We start from the raw sequence: 17,232 nt of genomic DNA, 5'->3' as shown, positions 1-17,232 counted from the left end.
TAAAAATGTTTGTGTGTTACCTAAATATAAGGACGTGGGAAAACTAGTATGCCTTGGGGGATCAACCTTAACCCCATTGTCAAAACTAAACCTGGGATAGTCTGAACATAGAAAATAAGGTTTAACTGGCTGTGGTCCACAACATGATAGCTTCAATAAAAATGTAACAGTGACTACAAGCTCCACTGGGAAAGACGGATAACAGCGTATTCCCATGATATGTCTTAGGAGTTTTGCTTCCCTACATTTAGATCTGTTAGTGAAAATCAAGGCACAACACTCTCCTTTCATGCAAGCAAAGAGGCGTAACAAAAAATTAGTGCAAGTTCTTCATCAGAAATCTCACCAAGAAAATGCATCTTTACAAGCCAAGCTACGCTGACATGCCGAACCCTAAAATCACAGGTCAGAAAGGTAACGAAACTTCAAGAGCAAAGAAGCCAAATGTAGCCTCCAAAAATTGCCTGCCACTACGATGCTTAGCAATGACACTTAACGCAAGCATGGAGCAGAAGTACCTAGAGAGGTTTGCCAGTGTACACGGGCTATCCCTGAAGGAAACGATCAAGGCTGAAACGGGAATGATCTACAGGTAGAGAAACTTTATACTTTGTGTTAGATTTAGACTCAAGAGCTTTCTCTCTATACATTAAGAGGTCAGGTGAAAAATGCTTGTCTAAACTTTGGGAAAGTTAATAGGTGTCACTGTAGTTTATATGCTTTCTTGAGAGCTATAGGACATCTTCAAGGGTAAGGGACTTGCTTTCACAATTGCAGTTATACAGAACTGTTGCTCAAGTGCAGAATTTTGCTTACTGGAAACTTGTTTATATGGGGACTTTAAAATGTGATTGTGATTGTCCTGAAGAAGGAGTATCCACTCCGAAACGCGCCAAATAAATCACTTGCCCTGGATTTGATTTTGATCCTTTTGCAATGGCAGTGCGGTTTTTAACCCTTTCATTCCATTATCTGCATTTATATGAGAAAGTAAACATATTCCTAATTCACAAAATTATTCAATGATTGAGTGCAAATTTGAGACTACTATTAATTTGTAATCCCAAATGGCTCAAATAAGTGGAGTTTTCACTTTTGTGGTTTTTTGTTTGTGTATGCATTGAGTATCAACGGGCGTGAGATTTGCAAAAAATGTGTCCAAAATGTGACAAATTGAACAATCCTGTGACAGTATATCCTGAGAGCAGATACAATGTTATACCAGTCCCATCAAGCCTGCTCCAATAAGTGTGAATGAAGGAGTAGCAAGAGACAATATCGTCATACAAAGCTTTAAAACGTCATAAAATTTTTATTTTGAAACAGAAATAAATACTTAGAAATTAAAAATATGAATGAAAAAAAAGAATGATATGAACATTATCTAGTTATTTATATAAATCACTAATGTTTCCAGGAGGCTTCGTGGCTCAAAGACACAACAGTTCTGTCCTGTCAGCAACAGGATAATTATAAACCACACACAACTTTTATTAAGCAGTTGTCTTATGTAAAGCAGGTGGTTGAGAAGAAGACCACTGTCCAAGGAATAGCATTGCATCATCTTCATTCCAAAGAATGAAGGACAGCAGTTCCAAAGGGTCGATCCCTACTTTTGAGAAAACGATAGCATAACCAATAAATATGCCATGTTTTGAGTATATATATATATATATATATATATATATATATAAATATATACATATATATATATATATATATATATATATATATATAAATATATACATATATATATATATATATATATATAAATATATACATATATATATATATATATATATATATATATATATACACTCTAAATTACTCATTTAAATATTGTTTCAGCCAGGAATTCTCACTTCAATCCCATTTGATTGACAGGGTCTAAGAACAAATAGTAGCTTTAAAAAAAAATTCACACATGGTCAATCGAAATTCCCCACAGAGCAGATGTCAGTGATATTAATTTACCCCCAAACCAAATAGTTCACTAATGCACCCCATCACACATGACCAGCTTTCAATGATATGAGATTACGTTGTTTATATTAGGCCCGTTTCACACGTCAGTGAAAACCACTGACGTTTTTCACTGGCGTGTAAAACACGCACATGTCCCTGCGTGTGCCATGAATCATGGCACACGTGGGTTGTCTAAGTGCAATCCGGGCTCCGTTCTCCGTGGCCCGTGATTGCACTTAGTAATCAACTCACTTGTGCGCGCTCCCGCTGTCCATGGTGCTGATCGCTCCCGCGGTGCAGCATCCGGCCGGCGCTGACCTCCGCAGCAGCTGCTTCCGGGTCGGCGTGTCGCGCATCATGAATATGCGCGACAATAATGAGCCGGCTCAGAAGCAGCAAGCTGCACGGGCTGCAGAGGACATCGCTGGACACCGGGTGAGTTAAAATGTTTTTTATTTTAAAAGCACGTTTTTTTCTGGCACGTGTTTCACGGACCACACCACTGCGTGGTCCGTGGGACATCAGTGATGCCAGAAAAAAAATGGACATGTCTCCGTGCGGCAATCACGCACACGCGGGTACGCCGCACGGAGACACGTGCAGTGAAAAATCACTGACGTATGAGCAGACCCATTCATTATAATGGGTCTGCGTATGTCAGTGATTCTGGTACGTTTAAAAAAAAAGCACAAACGTACCAGAATCACTGACGTGGGAAAGGGGCCTTAGTCTCATTTTTTTGAGGCACTTCCTGGAGAATTGGGCCACAAGAGGTTCCTGATACAAATATGTGCATGGACGTAGGCTTTTATATATGTATTTTGTAAGGCATCACTTGTCAGGATAGGGCAAGATTTCAATATTATGAAGTATGAGGCTATTTCCACATAGTGTATATATTCTTGTGGATCTGTATGTGTTGGCACTGAACACTTTATTTAGAAACATAGTCAGTTGTGTCAGGGGACATAGTACTCCCCACGGCACCTTGCAAAGCAGAAGGCAGCGCAGAATTGCCCCTGCAGAGGCACGGATCCCTACTCCTAATTCTAAACGCTTCAGAAATTAAACTTCCCAGCATTTTTTTCTTGAACATAAGCTTAGGCTCTAGAGATTTGCATTCTAGGAATTGTTATTCTTATACCAGTCAAGATCTTAACTATGAATGCAGCTTTGGACTAAAATACATGTAAGATGATTGGGGGCAAAACAGGTTTTTCCCTATTCCCTAGCTGCAGTTCCTTCACCCTCCCCAGTGTCACAATTGTCTCCTTGTTTTTGGAGACTAGTGGCAGCTTGAGGTCCAGAGTCCCTTATCTCTAGGGCTCTGTATTTAAATGTCATTTTGTTTCATCTGGCACTGAAGTAGTTAATGCCAGTTTCTCTGTTTGCAGCTCTGCTGCAGTTGCGGTCAGCTGCACCTGCTTTGTAGACACACCCCCTTGTGCCTAAATAGCCAGGTATTCCAGCAAGCTTTGCTGACTATACAAATCATTTCTAGGAAAGCCGCCTTGGAGGAAGGAAGCTGCTGTGGATAGTCTGCTGCTGTGGATAGTCTGCTGCTGTGGATAGTCTGCTGCTGTGGATAGTCTGCTGCTGTGGATAGTTTGCTGCTGTGGATAGTCTGCTGCTGTGAATAGTCTGCTGCTGTGGATAGTTTGCTGCTGTGAATAGTCTGCTGCTGTGAATAGTCTGCTGCCGTGAATAGTCTGCTGCCGTGAATAGTCTGCTGCCGTGAATAGTCTGCTGCCGTGAATAGTCTGCTGCCGTGAATAGTCTGCTGCCGTGAATAGTCTGCTGCCGTGAATAGTCTGCTGCCGTGAATAGTCTGCTGCCGTGAATAGTCTGCTGCCACGGATAGTCTGCTGCTGTGGATAGTCTACTGCTGTGAATAGTCTGCTGCTGTGGATAGTCTGCTGCTGTGGATAGTCTACTGCTGTGGATAGTCTACTGCTGTGGATAGTCTACTGCTGTGGATAGTCTACTGCTGTGAATAGTCTGCTGCTGTGGATAGTCTACTGCTGTGGATAGTCTACTGCTGTGAATAGTCTGCTGCTGTGGATTGTCTGTTGCTGTGGATAGTCTACTGCTGTGGATAGTCTACTGCTGTTAATAGTCTGCTGCTGTGGATTGTCTGCTGCTGTGGATTGTCTGCTGCTGTGGATTGTCTGCTGCTGTGAATAGTCTGCTGCTGTGAATAGTCTGCTGCTGTGAATAGTCTGCTGCTGTGAATAGTCTGCTGCTGTGAATAGTCTGCTGCTGTGGATTGGCTGCTGCTGTGGATTGGCTGCTGCTGTGGATTGGCTGCTGCTGTGAATAGTCTGCTGCTGTGGATAGTCTGCTGCTGTGAATAGTCTGCTGCTGTGGATTGGCTGCTGCTGTGGATTGGCTGCTGCTGTGGATTGGCTGCTGCTGTGGATTGGCTGCTGCTGTGGATTGGCTGCTGCTGTGGATAGTCTGCTGCTGTGGATAGTCTGCTGCTGTGGAAGTCGTATCGTCTCCTCTTTTGGTTCTTTACTCCTTGTTTGTCTACCTACCCTTTTGTCTCTTTAGTGCAGTGGTTGGTCTAGTAAACCTCAACCGCCTCTCACTAATCAGAGCCTCTATACAGTTTCTTAGGGACCCAGGGTGCTGCTCGGTGATAGTTGCGGAAACTGTATAGGGACTGGTTAGGAGAGCAGAAACAGCTCAGATGAGGTTAGGAGGTGACCATCTACCCTCTAACTAGTGCCAGGGCCCACCATTGTTATTGTGTCCTCGGTGTTTCTCCCTTGTCTGTGGTGTTGTTTAGGTGTTTTTTCATTGCGCGTCAGACCTCAGTTGGTCTGAACACACTCGCCACGCCGGTTACGTGACACCCAGGTCCACAGCTCAGTCTTCATGGCTTCTCACAATCTGTGAATTGCTGCAGCACTGACATCACGTCAACTGCAGTCAATCGTTCAGCTCAGCGGATTGTGCCTTCAACTCAGGCAGAGCTGCTGAGCTCAGTTATTGGCTGCAGCGCTGTTGTAGTGACCCTGAGAACCATTGACTACAGGGAACTGCATCCTCTTGGGGATGCAGGACCTAACCCCTGGGACCTGGAGTATTAGTGCCGATTTCACCAAAGCATAACCAAAATGCTAGTTCTCCACTCCACACTGGGCATAGAGGGTTAACTATGTAAGGGGATGGTCACCATGGGAATGAGTCCCTGGGATTAGCCAGCCTGGTGGGAGGGGTCAGCAGTCAGTTAGTAGAGTGTAGCACACAGAAGGGGGTCACGGGAGAGAGGTCGCCAGGACGGGTACCGGAGATACCGCTGGGACCGGAGCACGAACGGGGCACAGGGCCCTAGGTCAAGTGTCAGTTTCAAACAGTTTGATAAATACCTGAGGACACCTTCACGGACTTGACCGAACCAAATAATCTGGGGGCATCCAGCAGTAAACTAGGATCAGGGTTCGGACACTTACCTCCCTGCAGGGTCTGCACTGCCCGCCATATGGAGAAGGAGACTGTACCCCAAAAGGGATAGTCGCAGCCCCCAAACGCTCCATGCTATGGGGACCCAATAAACAGAGAGTGCCGGGGACAGAGCAACCAGGGTAACAACATTAGCACTGATACTTTTGGGACCTGAACCAGCAACCCCTGGGTCCAAGTGAGTAGAGACTGTTAAAGGGAACCTGTCAGCAGAAATTTCCCCTAAAACCTAACAGATTCCCCCTCTGCAGCTCCTGGGCTGCATTCTAGAAAGGTCCCTGTTATTATTGTGCCCCCTTTCTGACCAAAAAAAAGAGTTTATAAAGAGGTACCTTTTTGGCTTCGGATTCTATAAATCTGACACGGGGGCGGGCAGCCTGATGGCCGTTATTCTGCCCCCTGGTCCTGTATGCCGCCCCCATCGCTGATTTCCATACTTTTGGACGCCGCCCACTGCTCCAGCCATCCCCGCGCATGCCCAGTGCCAGTCTCACGGGACTGAGCACTGTGACTGCTGGTGACGTGTGCGCAGGCAAGTGATTATGGGCGGGACTGTGACTGTTATCAGCAAGTACCCGCCCATAATCTCGTGAGCGCGCAAACCTCTCCAGCGTCACACTGTGCTCAGTGTAGATGCTAGACTGTATGGGCTGCTTCCAGGGATGACATCCCTTTGTCACATGATAGTATTTTGAACACGCCCCTATCACGTGACAAAGGGACGTCATCCCTGGAAGCAGCCCATACAGTCTAGCATCTACACTGAGCACAGTGTGACGCTGGAGAGGTTTGCGCGCTCATGAGATTATGGGCGGGTACTTGCTGATAACAGTCACAGTCCCGCCCATAATCACTTGCCTGCGCACACGTCACCAGCAGTCACAGTGCTCAGTCCCGTGAGACTGGCACTGGGCATGCGCGGGGATGGCTGGAGCAGTGGGCGGCGTCCAAAAGTATGGAAATCAGCGATGGGGGCGGCATACAGGACCCGGGGGCAGAATAACGGCCATCAGGCTGCCCGCCCCCGTGTCAGATTTATAGAATCCGAAGCCAAAAAGGTACCTCTTTATAAACTCTTTTTTTTGGTCAGAAAGGGGGCACAATAATAACAGGGACCTTTCTAGAATGCAGCCCAGGAGCTGCAGAGGGGTAATCTGTTAGGTTTTAGGGGAAATTTCTGCTGACAGGTTCCCTTTAAAGACAACCTGGTGTGGTCTCCGTTATTACACCCCTTATCATCTCCCAGGCACTGTCCTACCTGCGGAGGGCCTAACACCATTTCTGCAATCACAACCAGCTCTGGGGGTACCCACATTTAGCAGCAGCGGTTCTCCATCCTTAACCACAACCCGCAGTTGGTGTCACATGACAATAACTCTTATCACCCCTGTAAATACTCCCCATTACAAAAGGGGCACAGGGCTCAGGACCGGGCAACGGCCACCAGAGTGACATTCCCAGTTGTTACAGCCTGGGTCCGAGTACCCCATATTACTGGGCGCTACACTGTCAACAAGACAGGGAAGCCCATTTTTTTTTTAGTTATTTAAATAAATAATTAAAAAAAATATATATGGGCTCCCGCTGCATTTTTTGTATTGGTAGCTAAGGGTAATCCAAGCAGCTACTAGCTGCTAACCCCCACTGCTTGGTGTTACCTTCACTGGCAATGGAAAATCCAGGGAAGCATTTTTTATTTTTTTTGCCAAAAAAATAAAAAAAAAATGCCGTGAGCTTCGCCATATTTTTGTATGCTAGCCATGTACAGCAGGCAGGTACGGGCTGCCCCCAACCCCCAGCTGCCTATTTGTACACAGCTGGGAACTAAAAATATAGGGAAGCCCTTTTTTTAATTATTTCATGAATTTCATGAAATAAATAAAAAAAAAACGACGTGGGCTTCACCCCATTTTTGTGTTCAGCCAGGTACAACTAGGCAGCTGGGGATTGGAATCCGCAGCACAGGTTAGCCCGAGCTTTCTGGACCCCTCTGCTGCGAATTGTAGTCCGCAGCCACTCCAGAAAATGTCGCTTTCATAGAAGCGCCATCATTGGGCGCTGTATCCAACTCTTCCAGCTGCCCTGAAGCCGGGTGGCTTGCTGGGTAATAATGAGTTAATACTAGCTTTGTTTTACTAGCTAGTATTAAGCCAGAGATTCTTAATGTCAGGCAAGTTTGACCCGGCGATTAAAAATCTCCAATAAAGGGTTAAAAAAAAGACACCACACAGAGAAAAAATACTTTAATAGAAATAAATACACAGACACACTTAGAGACTCCATGTTTATTACTCTCTGTCAGCCCTCCACGATCCTGGTCTTCTGTCTTCTTTCTCCTTCAACCCATGCAGCTCTGCTACATCAGACAGCGCTGCATGGGAGTAAGATGCTGCTGCTCCCCATGCAGTCTATTCACTCAGTGAGTGAGCAGAGTCTGCAGGCTGTAAGCGGTGATGTCACCGCTGGCAGGCGGGTTACCATAGCAATGGTGCTCCGATCATGTGATTCCCGCAATTCACTGGCTGTGGCAGCCAGTCCTTGCATGTGGCTGACTCTGTAAAGAGCGCCCACATGCAAGAACGGGGAAGCCAACCATGTGCCAGAGCATCTCGCCGGTGCATGGAGATACACAAATGAGCACCGCGTACCGGAGAGATGCACTGACAGGACCTAGCATGACGTCATAGCCATGTGACCAGTCTGTAGCCAAAGACATAATGGACACGTCACTGGTCACATGCTTTTTTTGACGTCACAGAAGATCCTATCATCAGTACTGGTTACTGGGAGGACGCATCGATTATCGGAAGGAAAAGCAGCGGGAGACAGAGTGCAGGACGCGTCGCGGGGACCTGTAATTGTTATTAACTATGTGTACATGTATAATGTAATTTTATGTGTTTGTGTTTGCCTCCCATTGTTTTCAATGGGGTTCGAGAGGGTCGTCGAACCGAACTCGAACGGAGCCTTCAGAGGCTCGCTCATCTGTAGTAATCATCCCTTTTGCAATGAAGCCTCTAAAAATTTCTGGTACAAGCTATTACCTTCATAAGTCACATGCTTAGTGACAGGAAGTCCACCTATGTACAATCTAAGTGTCCCGGGGTCTGTCAGTTTATACATACCTTTTGTGAAAGGCAACAGAAGCTGCAATGCCATTAAGCATGAGACACCACTAACCTAACACCATAAAGACCAAGGGGATCTCCAAACAAATCAGAGACAAAGTTGTTGAGAAGTACAAGTCAGTGTTGGATTCTAAAAACATATCCAATCTCTGATGATCCCCTGGTGCACCATCAAATCCATTATCATTATGACCTTTCAATAGAAACAACATGGTACACAACAAACCTGTCAAGAGAGGGCTTCCCACCAAAAACTCACAGACCAGGGAAGGAGGGCATTAATCAGAGAGGCGGCACAGAGACCAAAGGTAATCCTGAAGTAGCTGCAGAGTTCCCAAGCAGAGACTATTGTATCTGTCCATATGATCACAATAAGCAATACACTCCATAGAGCTGGCCTTTAGAAGAGTGGCGAGAAAAAAGGCTTTACTTACAGACAAAACTTGTAAGGTTTGTTTGAGTTTGCAAAAAGACATGTGATAGATTCCCTAAATGTATGGAGGAAGGTGTTGTTGTCAGATGGCACCAAAATCTAACTTTTTGACCACTAAGGTGAACGATATGTGTGGCATCAAAGCAACACAGATCATCACCCTAAGAACACTATCCCCACAGTTAAACATAGTGGTGACATTATCATACTGTGGGGATGTTTTTTGGCAGCAGGTACAGGGAAAATGGAACTCTGGGCAGATGGTAAAACGCATCATATGTCTGTAATACAAATAATCATCAGTAATATACTCTCTTGAGTGCTCTCTACTGTCTTAAGTCTATTCAGTCATTTTTAATGACCCCCTTTCAATGAAGCTGGATAATAACTAATACGGCGTCTATCACAGCTCTTAAGTGAGTTGTCACTGCATTCCTAAGGTCCGGAATGCCTCATTTTTTGTTATGGGCTTAGTAGTGATATTATTTGGGTGATTGAAAGCTCCCATGTCGACCGCTATGACCCAGCTTTAATAAAATGGAGACAAAAAGTGTAAGTGCGCATTTCACACAAGTCCCCCTGGAGCTGGAGATCTTCTTGTGACGGCCGTTTTCGCACCCTGCTCAATGCACGCTGTAGTGTAGGTTTCTGATCTCTAGCATACAAGGACGCTGCATTGTGTTTAGCTGTATCACTATGGATCCCTCTTTCTGATGTAACTAAATTCTGGCTATTGCTATTGTTAGGACACGAGTTTCCTTGTATACCTGAATAAATCATTACAACAAACATGTAATCCTTACCCATTGTAGAGCAGCGGTGCACCCTGGGATTCCTGGCGGCACAGTTATTACCGTTAAGCCCAGTGTGTGTATTGTTACAGCTTTCTTATACTGTGGCATGTGATTATAATGCCAGGAGAATAGCTGTTACTAATAGAAATGACATTTTATCCCTGTCAGTGAACATTATACATATCCCTATAAATAACAGAACACAATATTAAGAGGAACAGCAGTCTACACAAAAAAGAAACCCAGTAAAACCCAAGGATTACAAAAAATATAATCAGGCCCAGGTCAACTGAACATATCATAAAAAGCTTGAGATATGGGCAAACTAGAAATTTCATTGGAATGGCATTATAAGGGATAACATATAATACTAATGGCTTTGTAACGTTGTGATAACAAGCATTTTTATTACAAATGTCATATACAGTACGTCCATGATTCTATGGGCAATTCTTTAAAAAAAAAAATATGTATCTTACATTCCATTGAACACAATGTATTGTGCCTTTAAGTAGCCATTCTAGACTAACGAAAGCCTATAACCAGGGCTGTATTTTGCCTTCGTGCTGCCCTAGGCACTTTAAGTGGTCGCGCACCTTAGTGACAAAGTAACACTGAGTTTTCGCACACGACATCTGTTTAAGGCAGATCTACTCTGTAAAACACTTGAAAAAGTATCAATGAGAAACAAAGGGCACTACCCCCCCCCCCAATGGGGATCACCACGGGCACATCAAAACATAGCATGAGGATAAAATATTCCCACCACACCGTCCCCACTTATATACTGTGACTGTCACACTGCCCCTAATAAACTACACACTGCCCTCCCTTATAAATTATACCCACCACACCTTCCTCAATTATGAAATATGATCTGCACATTGACCTCACATCATGCTGCCCCCTCCTCATAATGTCCCATGCATGCTGCCCCCTCCTCACAATGTCCCATGCATGCTGCCCCCTCCTCACAATGTCCCATGCATGCTGCCCCCTCCTCACAATGTCCCATGCATGCTGCCCCCTCCTCACAATGTTCCATGCATGCTGCCCACTCCTCACAATGTCCCATGCATGCTGCCCCCTCCTCACAATGTCCCATGCATGCTGACCCCTCCTCACAATGTCCCATGCATGCTGCCCCCTCCTCACAATGTCCCATGCATGCTGCCCCTTCCTCACAGTGTCCCATGCATGCTGCCCCCTCTTCACAATGTCCCATGCATGCTGCCCCCTCCTCACAATGTCCCATGCATGCTGTCCCCCCTCACAATGTCCCATGCATGCTGCCCCTCCTCCCAATGTCCCATGCATGCTGCTCCCTCCTCACAGTTTCCCATGCATGCTGCCCCCTCCTCACAATGTCCCATGCGTGCTGCCACCTCCTCACAATGTCTCATGCATGCTGCCCCCTCCTCACAATGCCCCATGCATACTTCCCCCTCCTCACAATGTCCCATGCATGCTTCCCCGTCCTCACAGTGTCCCATGCATGCTGCCCCCTCCTCACAATGTCCCATGCATGCTTCCCCGTCCTCACAGTGTCCCATGCATGCTTCCCCCTCCTCACAGTGTCCCATGCATGCTGCTCCCTCCTCACAAAGTCCCATGCATGCTGCTCCCTCCTCACAATGTCCCATGCATGCTGCCCCCTCCTCACAATGTCCCATGCATGCTGCCCCCTCCTCACAGTGTCCCATGCATACTGCTCCCTCCTCACAATGTCCCATGCATGCTGTCCCCCCTCACAATGTCCCATGCATACTGCCCCTCCTCACAATGTCCCATGCATGCTGCCCCCTCCTCACAGTGTCCCATGCATGCTGCCCCCTCCTCACAGTGTCCCATGCATGCTGCCCCCTCCTCACAGTGTCCCATGCATACTGCTCCCTCCTCACAATGTCCCATGCATGCTGTCCCCCCTCACAATGTCCCATGCATACTGCCCCTCCTCACAATGTCCCATGCATGCTGCCCCCTCCTCACAGTGTCCCATGCATGCTGCCCCCTCCTCACAGTGTCCCATGCATGCTGCCCCCTCCTCACAGTGTCCCATGCATACTGCTCCCTCCTCACAATGTCCCATGCATGCTGTCCCCCCTAACAATGTCCCATGCATACTGCCCCTCCTCACAATGTCCCATGCATGCTGCCCCCTCCTCACAGTGTCCCATGCATGCTGCCCCCTCCTCACAGTGTCCCATGCATGCTGCCCCTCCTCACAATGTCCCATGAGCCCCCCCAGCATCAACCTCTCCCCCCAGCGTCCCCCAGCATCAGCCTCTCTTCCCCCAGTCTCCCCAAGCTTCAGCCTCTCTCCCCCCAGCCTCCCCCAGCTTCAGCCTCTCTCCCCCAGCTTCCCCCAGCATCAGCCTCTCTCCCCCAGCTTCCCCCAGCATCAGCCTCTCTGCCCCCAGCATCAGCCTCTCTTCTTCCAGCCTCCCCCAGCATCAGCCTCACTCCTCCCAGCCTCCCCCAGCATCAGCCCCCCCAGAATCAGCCTCTCTCCTCTCAGCCTCCCCCAGCATCAGCCTCTCTTCTCCCAGCCTCCCCCAGCATCAGCCGCTCTCCTCCCAGCCTCCCCCAGCATCATCCTCCCCCTCCCAGCCTCCCCCAGCATTATCCTCCCCCAGCATCAGCCTCCCCCAGCATCAGCCTCTCTCCTCCCAGCCTCCCCCATCAGCTTCTCTTCCCCCAAGTCTCCCCCAGTATCAGCCTCTCTCCTCCCACCTCATACGCAGATCTCCAGTCTGCATTAGAGACACCCCCACGCTCCTTATGAATCTTCAGCTCTGCGAGCACTTACCTGCTCCAGGGCCCGCCGTCATCTTCCTGGCTCACGTGAGTATCCTCTTCTGACACCGGCTTCCATCGCGGCGTCCTCTGCGGCATCCTGCTGTGAGCTCTGCATGGGAAATCCACACAGCATTGGACGCAGCACAAAGGAAGGAGCTGATTGGCGCGCCTGTAACCCCGGAAGTGCAGGCGCCGGCAGTTCCGGGGTCAATCAGCTCTCTGTGCCCGGCCGCCGCAGTTTGTCTGCACTCGCGTCTTAATTGACGCGGATACAAATAAATAAAGGTGCGCCTCTCCCCCCTCCCCCCTCCGAAAATACAGCGGATTTAATGAATGTATAAAAAAAAATTGTTTTTTTTTTTTTTTTTACTGCTAGAGGCTGCCGCCCCCTTGCATCCTGCCGCTCCAGGCACGGGACCACGGGTGCCTAATGGTAAATACGGCCAAGCCTATAACAGTCTTTGTCATTATAATTACTGCAACAAGGAAGAAAAATCACCTAGATATGGTCAGACATATGCAATGATATTTGTGCCGCCCCCAGTAGACCTCTGAGGTCACAGTGGCGGGTCCAAGTAGTGATGTGGCCGTACTGAGCATGTGCAACAGGCTTATGTGATAGGAGTTTAAAAATAGTATTAAAAAGGGGAGAGAAAAATAAAATAAATAAATAGTTTGTGACGCCAGTTGGGATTTTCGGCTTTGGCATGGCTGGGCACTGCTGAAGATCCCCAGGAGTTAGGTGGTGATGCGCTGTGCCAGAGGATTGTCCCCTCGCCCCCCCCTCCCCCCAACTAGGGATGGTTCCTGGAAATGGTGAGGTAGGGAGGGCACAGCAGGGAATAATTCAGCCACTCACAGTATAGGAAGCTTTTACCTTTTACTGAAGCTCTGCAGAACAGTCCGGAACATTCCTTACAGCCTTCACAATGATGGTGGTCTGACCTGCCCCAATGACAGTTTGGCTTCTCTGCTGTGTGGTGGTAGTATATTCCTCCTGCCGCTACTTCCCTACCTGGTGACAGGTGTCTTGAAATCCTGGGATTTTCAATACAAGAAAACTCTGGATCTTTAATCCTTTCTGGCGAGCAGGCGACTTGAATCCTGAGGGAAAACTCACTGGTTCTTCTAGAAGTTTCCAGACTCAATTACGTCACTGAGCTCCTGGGAAATTTCACTGCTCCTTATGAAAAGGCTAATAGCAGTCTCTCTGTTTGCCACTGACATTGAAAGTCCAGGTGGCCTAGAGACTGATATCCTGCCAATTTGTAGCTGTCTCCTCTAGAGGTTTCAACAGTCACCTCAGGACAGCACCGTCTCCATATTACATTCCTCACTTCACCTCACACTAACTTCAACTGCCACTCTCTGAATTTACCTCACACCTAAGCTCCTTCCCTTTTTCCTTCTAGGGCACACACTCAAGCTTTGTATCAGCTCAGGTGACCAGCCCCAGTAAGGGAGTGTAGGCAAATGTTTGTATATGGTGAATACCAGAGAAAATCGAATTTCATTAAAGCTGACAATACATTTTATACATATTGAAATACACATGCATCCATCCTTTGTGGCGACTCAGTCTCAGGGTGCCACATTATTACTTCACTGTAGGTAAAGAAAAATGTGTACTGCCATGATCACAATGTTGTCACCAGCTTTGGGAATCTCCAGTGACTCATATATACTGAATGTGTAAATGGGACAAACAGAGCTTGATCTAAACTGGACTTGTGAATGTTGTCAACTTTAATGGGTTCTCTAGGCATATAATATTGATGTCTTATCCAAAGTATAGGTCATCAATATCAGATCAATAAGTGCCTGATACATAGCACCCTACTGATCAGCTGGTAGATGCTCTGGCTGTTGGGCTCCAAGCACATTGAAAAAAACAGCTCATTCCATTGTGGAGTTGTTGCTGCTGAGCACTGCTGAACAACTCCTATTCTAAATAGCTGAACTAATCTGTGGTATTTTACAGGGCCCCTATACTTTGATCAGAGCTATGCTGTTTTTCTCCTTTCACTGTTTAAATATGGCTGCCATTGGTGCTGATAACAGTTGACCATCAATGATTTGAAAGTCATGATCTATCCTCAAAATGCAAGGTAGATAGCAACATTATACAGTACTGACCAAAAGTTTGGACACACCTTCTCATTCAAAGAGTTTTCTTTATTTTCATGACTCTGAAAATTGTAGAATCACATTGAAGGCATCAAAACTATGAATTAACACATGTGGAATGAAATACTTAACAAAAAAGTGTGAAACAAATATGTCATATTCTAGATTCATCAAAGTAGCCTTTTGCTTTGATTACTGCTTTGCACACTCTTGGCATTCTCTTGATGAGCTTCAAGAGGTAGTCACCGGAAATGGTTTTCACTTCACAGGTGTGCCCTGTCAGGTTTAATAAGTGGGATTTCTTGCCTTATAAATGGGGTTAGGACCATCAGTTGTGTTGTGGAGAAGTCTGGTGGACACACAGCTGATAGTCCTACTGAATAGACTGTTAGAATTTGTATTATGGTAAGAAAAAAGCAGCTAAGTAAAGAAAAATGAGTGGCCATCATTACTTTAAGAAATGAAGGTCAGTCGGTCAGAAAAATTAGGAAAACTTTGAAAGTGTCCCCAAGTGCAGTTGCAAAAACCATCAAATGCTACAAATAAACTGGCTCACATGAGGACTGCCCCAGGAAAGGAAGACCAAGAGTCACCTCTGCTGTGGAGGATAAGTTTATCCGAGTCACCAGCCTCAGTAATCGCAGGTTAACAGCAGCTCAAATTAGAGACCAAGTCAATGCCACACAGAGTTCTAGCAGCAAACACATCTCTAGAACAACTGTTAAGAGGAGACTTTGTGCAGCAGCCTTCATTGTAAAATAGCTGCTAGGAAAGCACTCCTAAGGACAGGCAACAAGCAGAAGAGACTTGTTTGGGCTAAAGAACACAAGGAATGGACATTAGACCAGTGGAAATCTGTGCTTTGGTCTGATGAGTTCAAATTTGAGATCTTTGGATCCAACCATCGTGTCTTTGTTCAACGCAGAAAAGGTGAATGGATGGACTCTACATGCCTGGTTCCCACTGTGAAGCATTGAGGAGGTGTGATGGTGTGGGGGTTCTTTGCTGGTGACACTGTTGGGGATTTATTCAAAATTGAAGGCATACTGAACCAGCATGGTTACCACAGCATCTTGCAGCAGCATGCTATTCCATCCGGTTTGCATTTAGTTGGACCATCATTTATTTTTCAACAGGAAAATGACCCCAAATACACCTCCAGACTGTGTAAGGACTATTTGACTAAAAAGGAGAGTGATGGGGTGCTACGCCAGTTGACCTGGCCTCCACAGTCACCAGACCTGAACCCAATCGAGATGAATTGGGGTGAGATGGATAGCAGAGTGAAGGCAAAAGGACCAACAAGTGCTAAGCATCTCTGGGAACTCTTTCAAGACTGTTGGAAACCATTTCCGGTGACTACCTCTTGAAGCTCATCAAGAGAATGCCAAGAGTGTGCAAAGCAGTAATTAAAGCAAAAGGTGGCTACCTACAAAATATATTGATTGTGCATACCAAACAAGCAGAAGAGAACATTGCAGCTGTATCTCACCCTTTGTGTCTCTGAGACTAGATAGCATGATAGGGGAAAATGTGCTGCAGAGGGAAAAATTTTCAAAGCAAATAGTGCTGCTCTTACTTTATGCCATGAAGAACCCTGCTACCTAGCAACCATGGGTACAGATAGAAAGTCCATTGTCAACCTTGAAAAGCAATGACACAACACACATCACCCCTGCAGCCAATCTATCAAGTTCAGCGGTTCGCACTACCAACACTGGCAGAGCTGCTGAACTGAGTGATTGGCAGCAGTGGCAATGTTCATTGTTGTTGTGATGTCAACACTGCACCCTTTAAACAATATGCAGTGATGGAAAGGCAACATGTCACATGGTATTTGGCTCTAAACTTGCCAAGTGTCATGGCGTCATCTGACACTGTTCATACTGCAGAATCTGACACTCCTCACTATGCCTCCTTTGGTACTTCTGAGTTACACAGACAGGCTCAGGTGTCGATCAGCTGTGTTTTCATTAGTGATCAGGCTTGTGGGAGTTAACCAGCAGGCTAGTAGAAATTATCTCTTTGACCACATGTTGTGGGAGACCTATCAGTCACTCCCTGCCTTTTTGAGATGGAGGATCCTGTCTTCCCATGCTGACTATACCTTTAATTACACCGTTCCATGTGCTGTTGTATCCTAGTCCAGCTGGTGATTGTATTGCTTTCTGCATGAAGTTGTTGTGGAAATCTCTTGTCATCTCGTTTCTTCCCTTCTCTTATTTTCCTCCTTCTCATTTGTTGTCTAATACCTTTGTGAGAGTGTGCTGTGTGAGTTTTTGTTTCCCGTTTGTCCTTATCTGTTAAACCACTCCTGTCCTGGCCCTCCCCTGAGGTTAGGGAGGAAAGGGTATTACATCAGGGCTGTACAGGCTCTACAGGAGCAGGGTAAGGAAGGCGGCCCAGGCATTATTACCATCAGACGTGTCTCTGAGATCAGGAACAGCAAGGACCCCACTAGCCTGAGGGTCCCTGGTTATCCCATCACACCCTGTGATACAGTACTGGACCTGAGGAT

The 17,232-nt window shown here is 46.6% G+C and overlaps 1 protein-coding gene across 1 annotated transcript in view; it reads left to right on the top strand.

The window, feature by feature from the left end:
- Positions 1-338: 338 nt before the first annotated feature.
- The window catches only part of KCNAB1 (potassium voltage-gated channel subfamily A regulatory beta subunit 1), a 525,646-nt gene continuing 508,752 nt past the window's right edge, over positions 339-17,232 (top strand). The window contains exon 1 of the mRNA XM_075340709.1: positions 339-592. Within this exon, the coding sequence (XP_075196824.1) occupies positions 354-592 (239 nt within the window). The 5' untranslated portion in view covers positions 339-353. The remainder of the gene's footprint in view (positions 593-17,232) is intronic.

The sequence above is a fragment of the Anomaloglossus baeobatrachus genome, chromosome 3, assembly GCF_048569485.1.
Source record: "Anomaloglossus baeobatrachus isolate aAnoBae1 chromosome 3, aAnoBae1.hap1, whole genome shotgun sequence".
In the NCBI taxonomy this organism is placed as follows: Eukaryota; Metazoa; Chordata; class Amphibia; order Anura; family Aromobatidae; genus Anomaloglossus; species Anomaloglossus baeobatrachus.
Note: the sequence above shows the minus strand (reverse complement) of the source record. Positions and strands in the feature narration are given on the sequence as shown.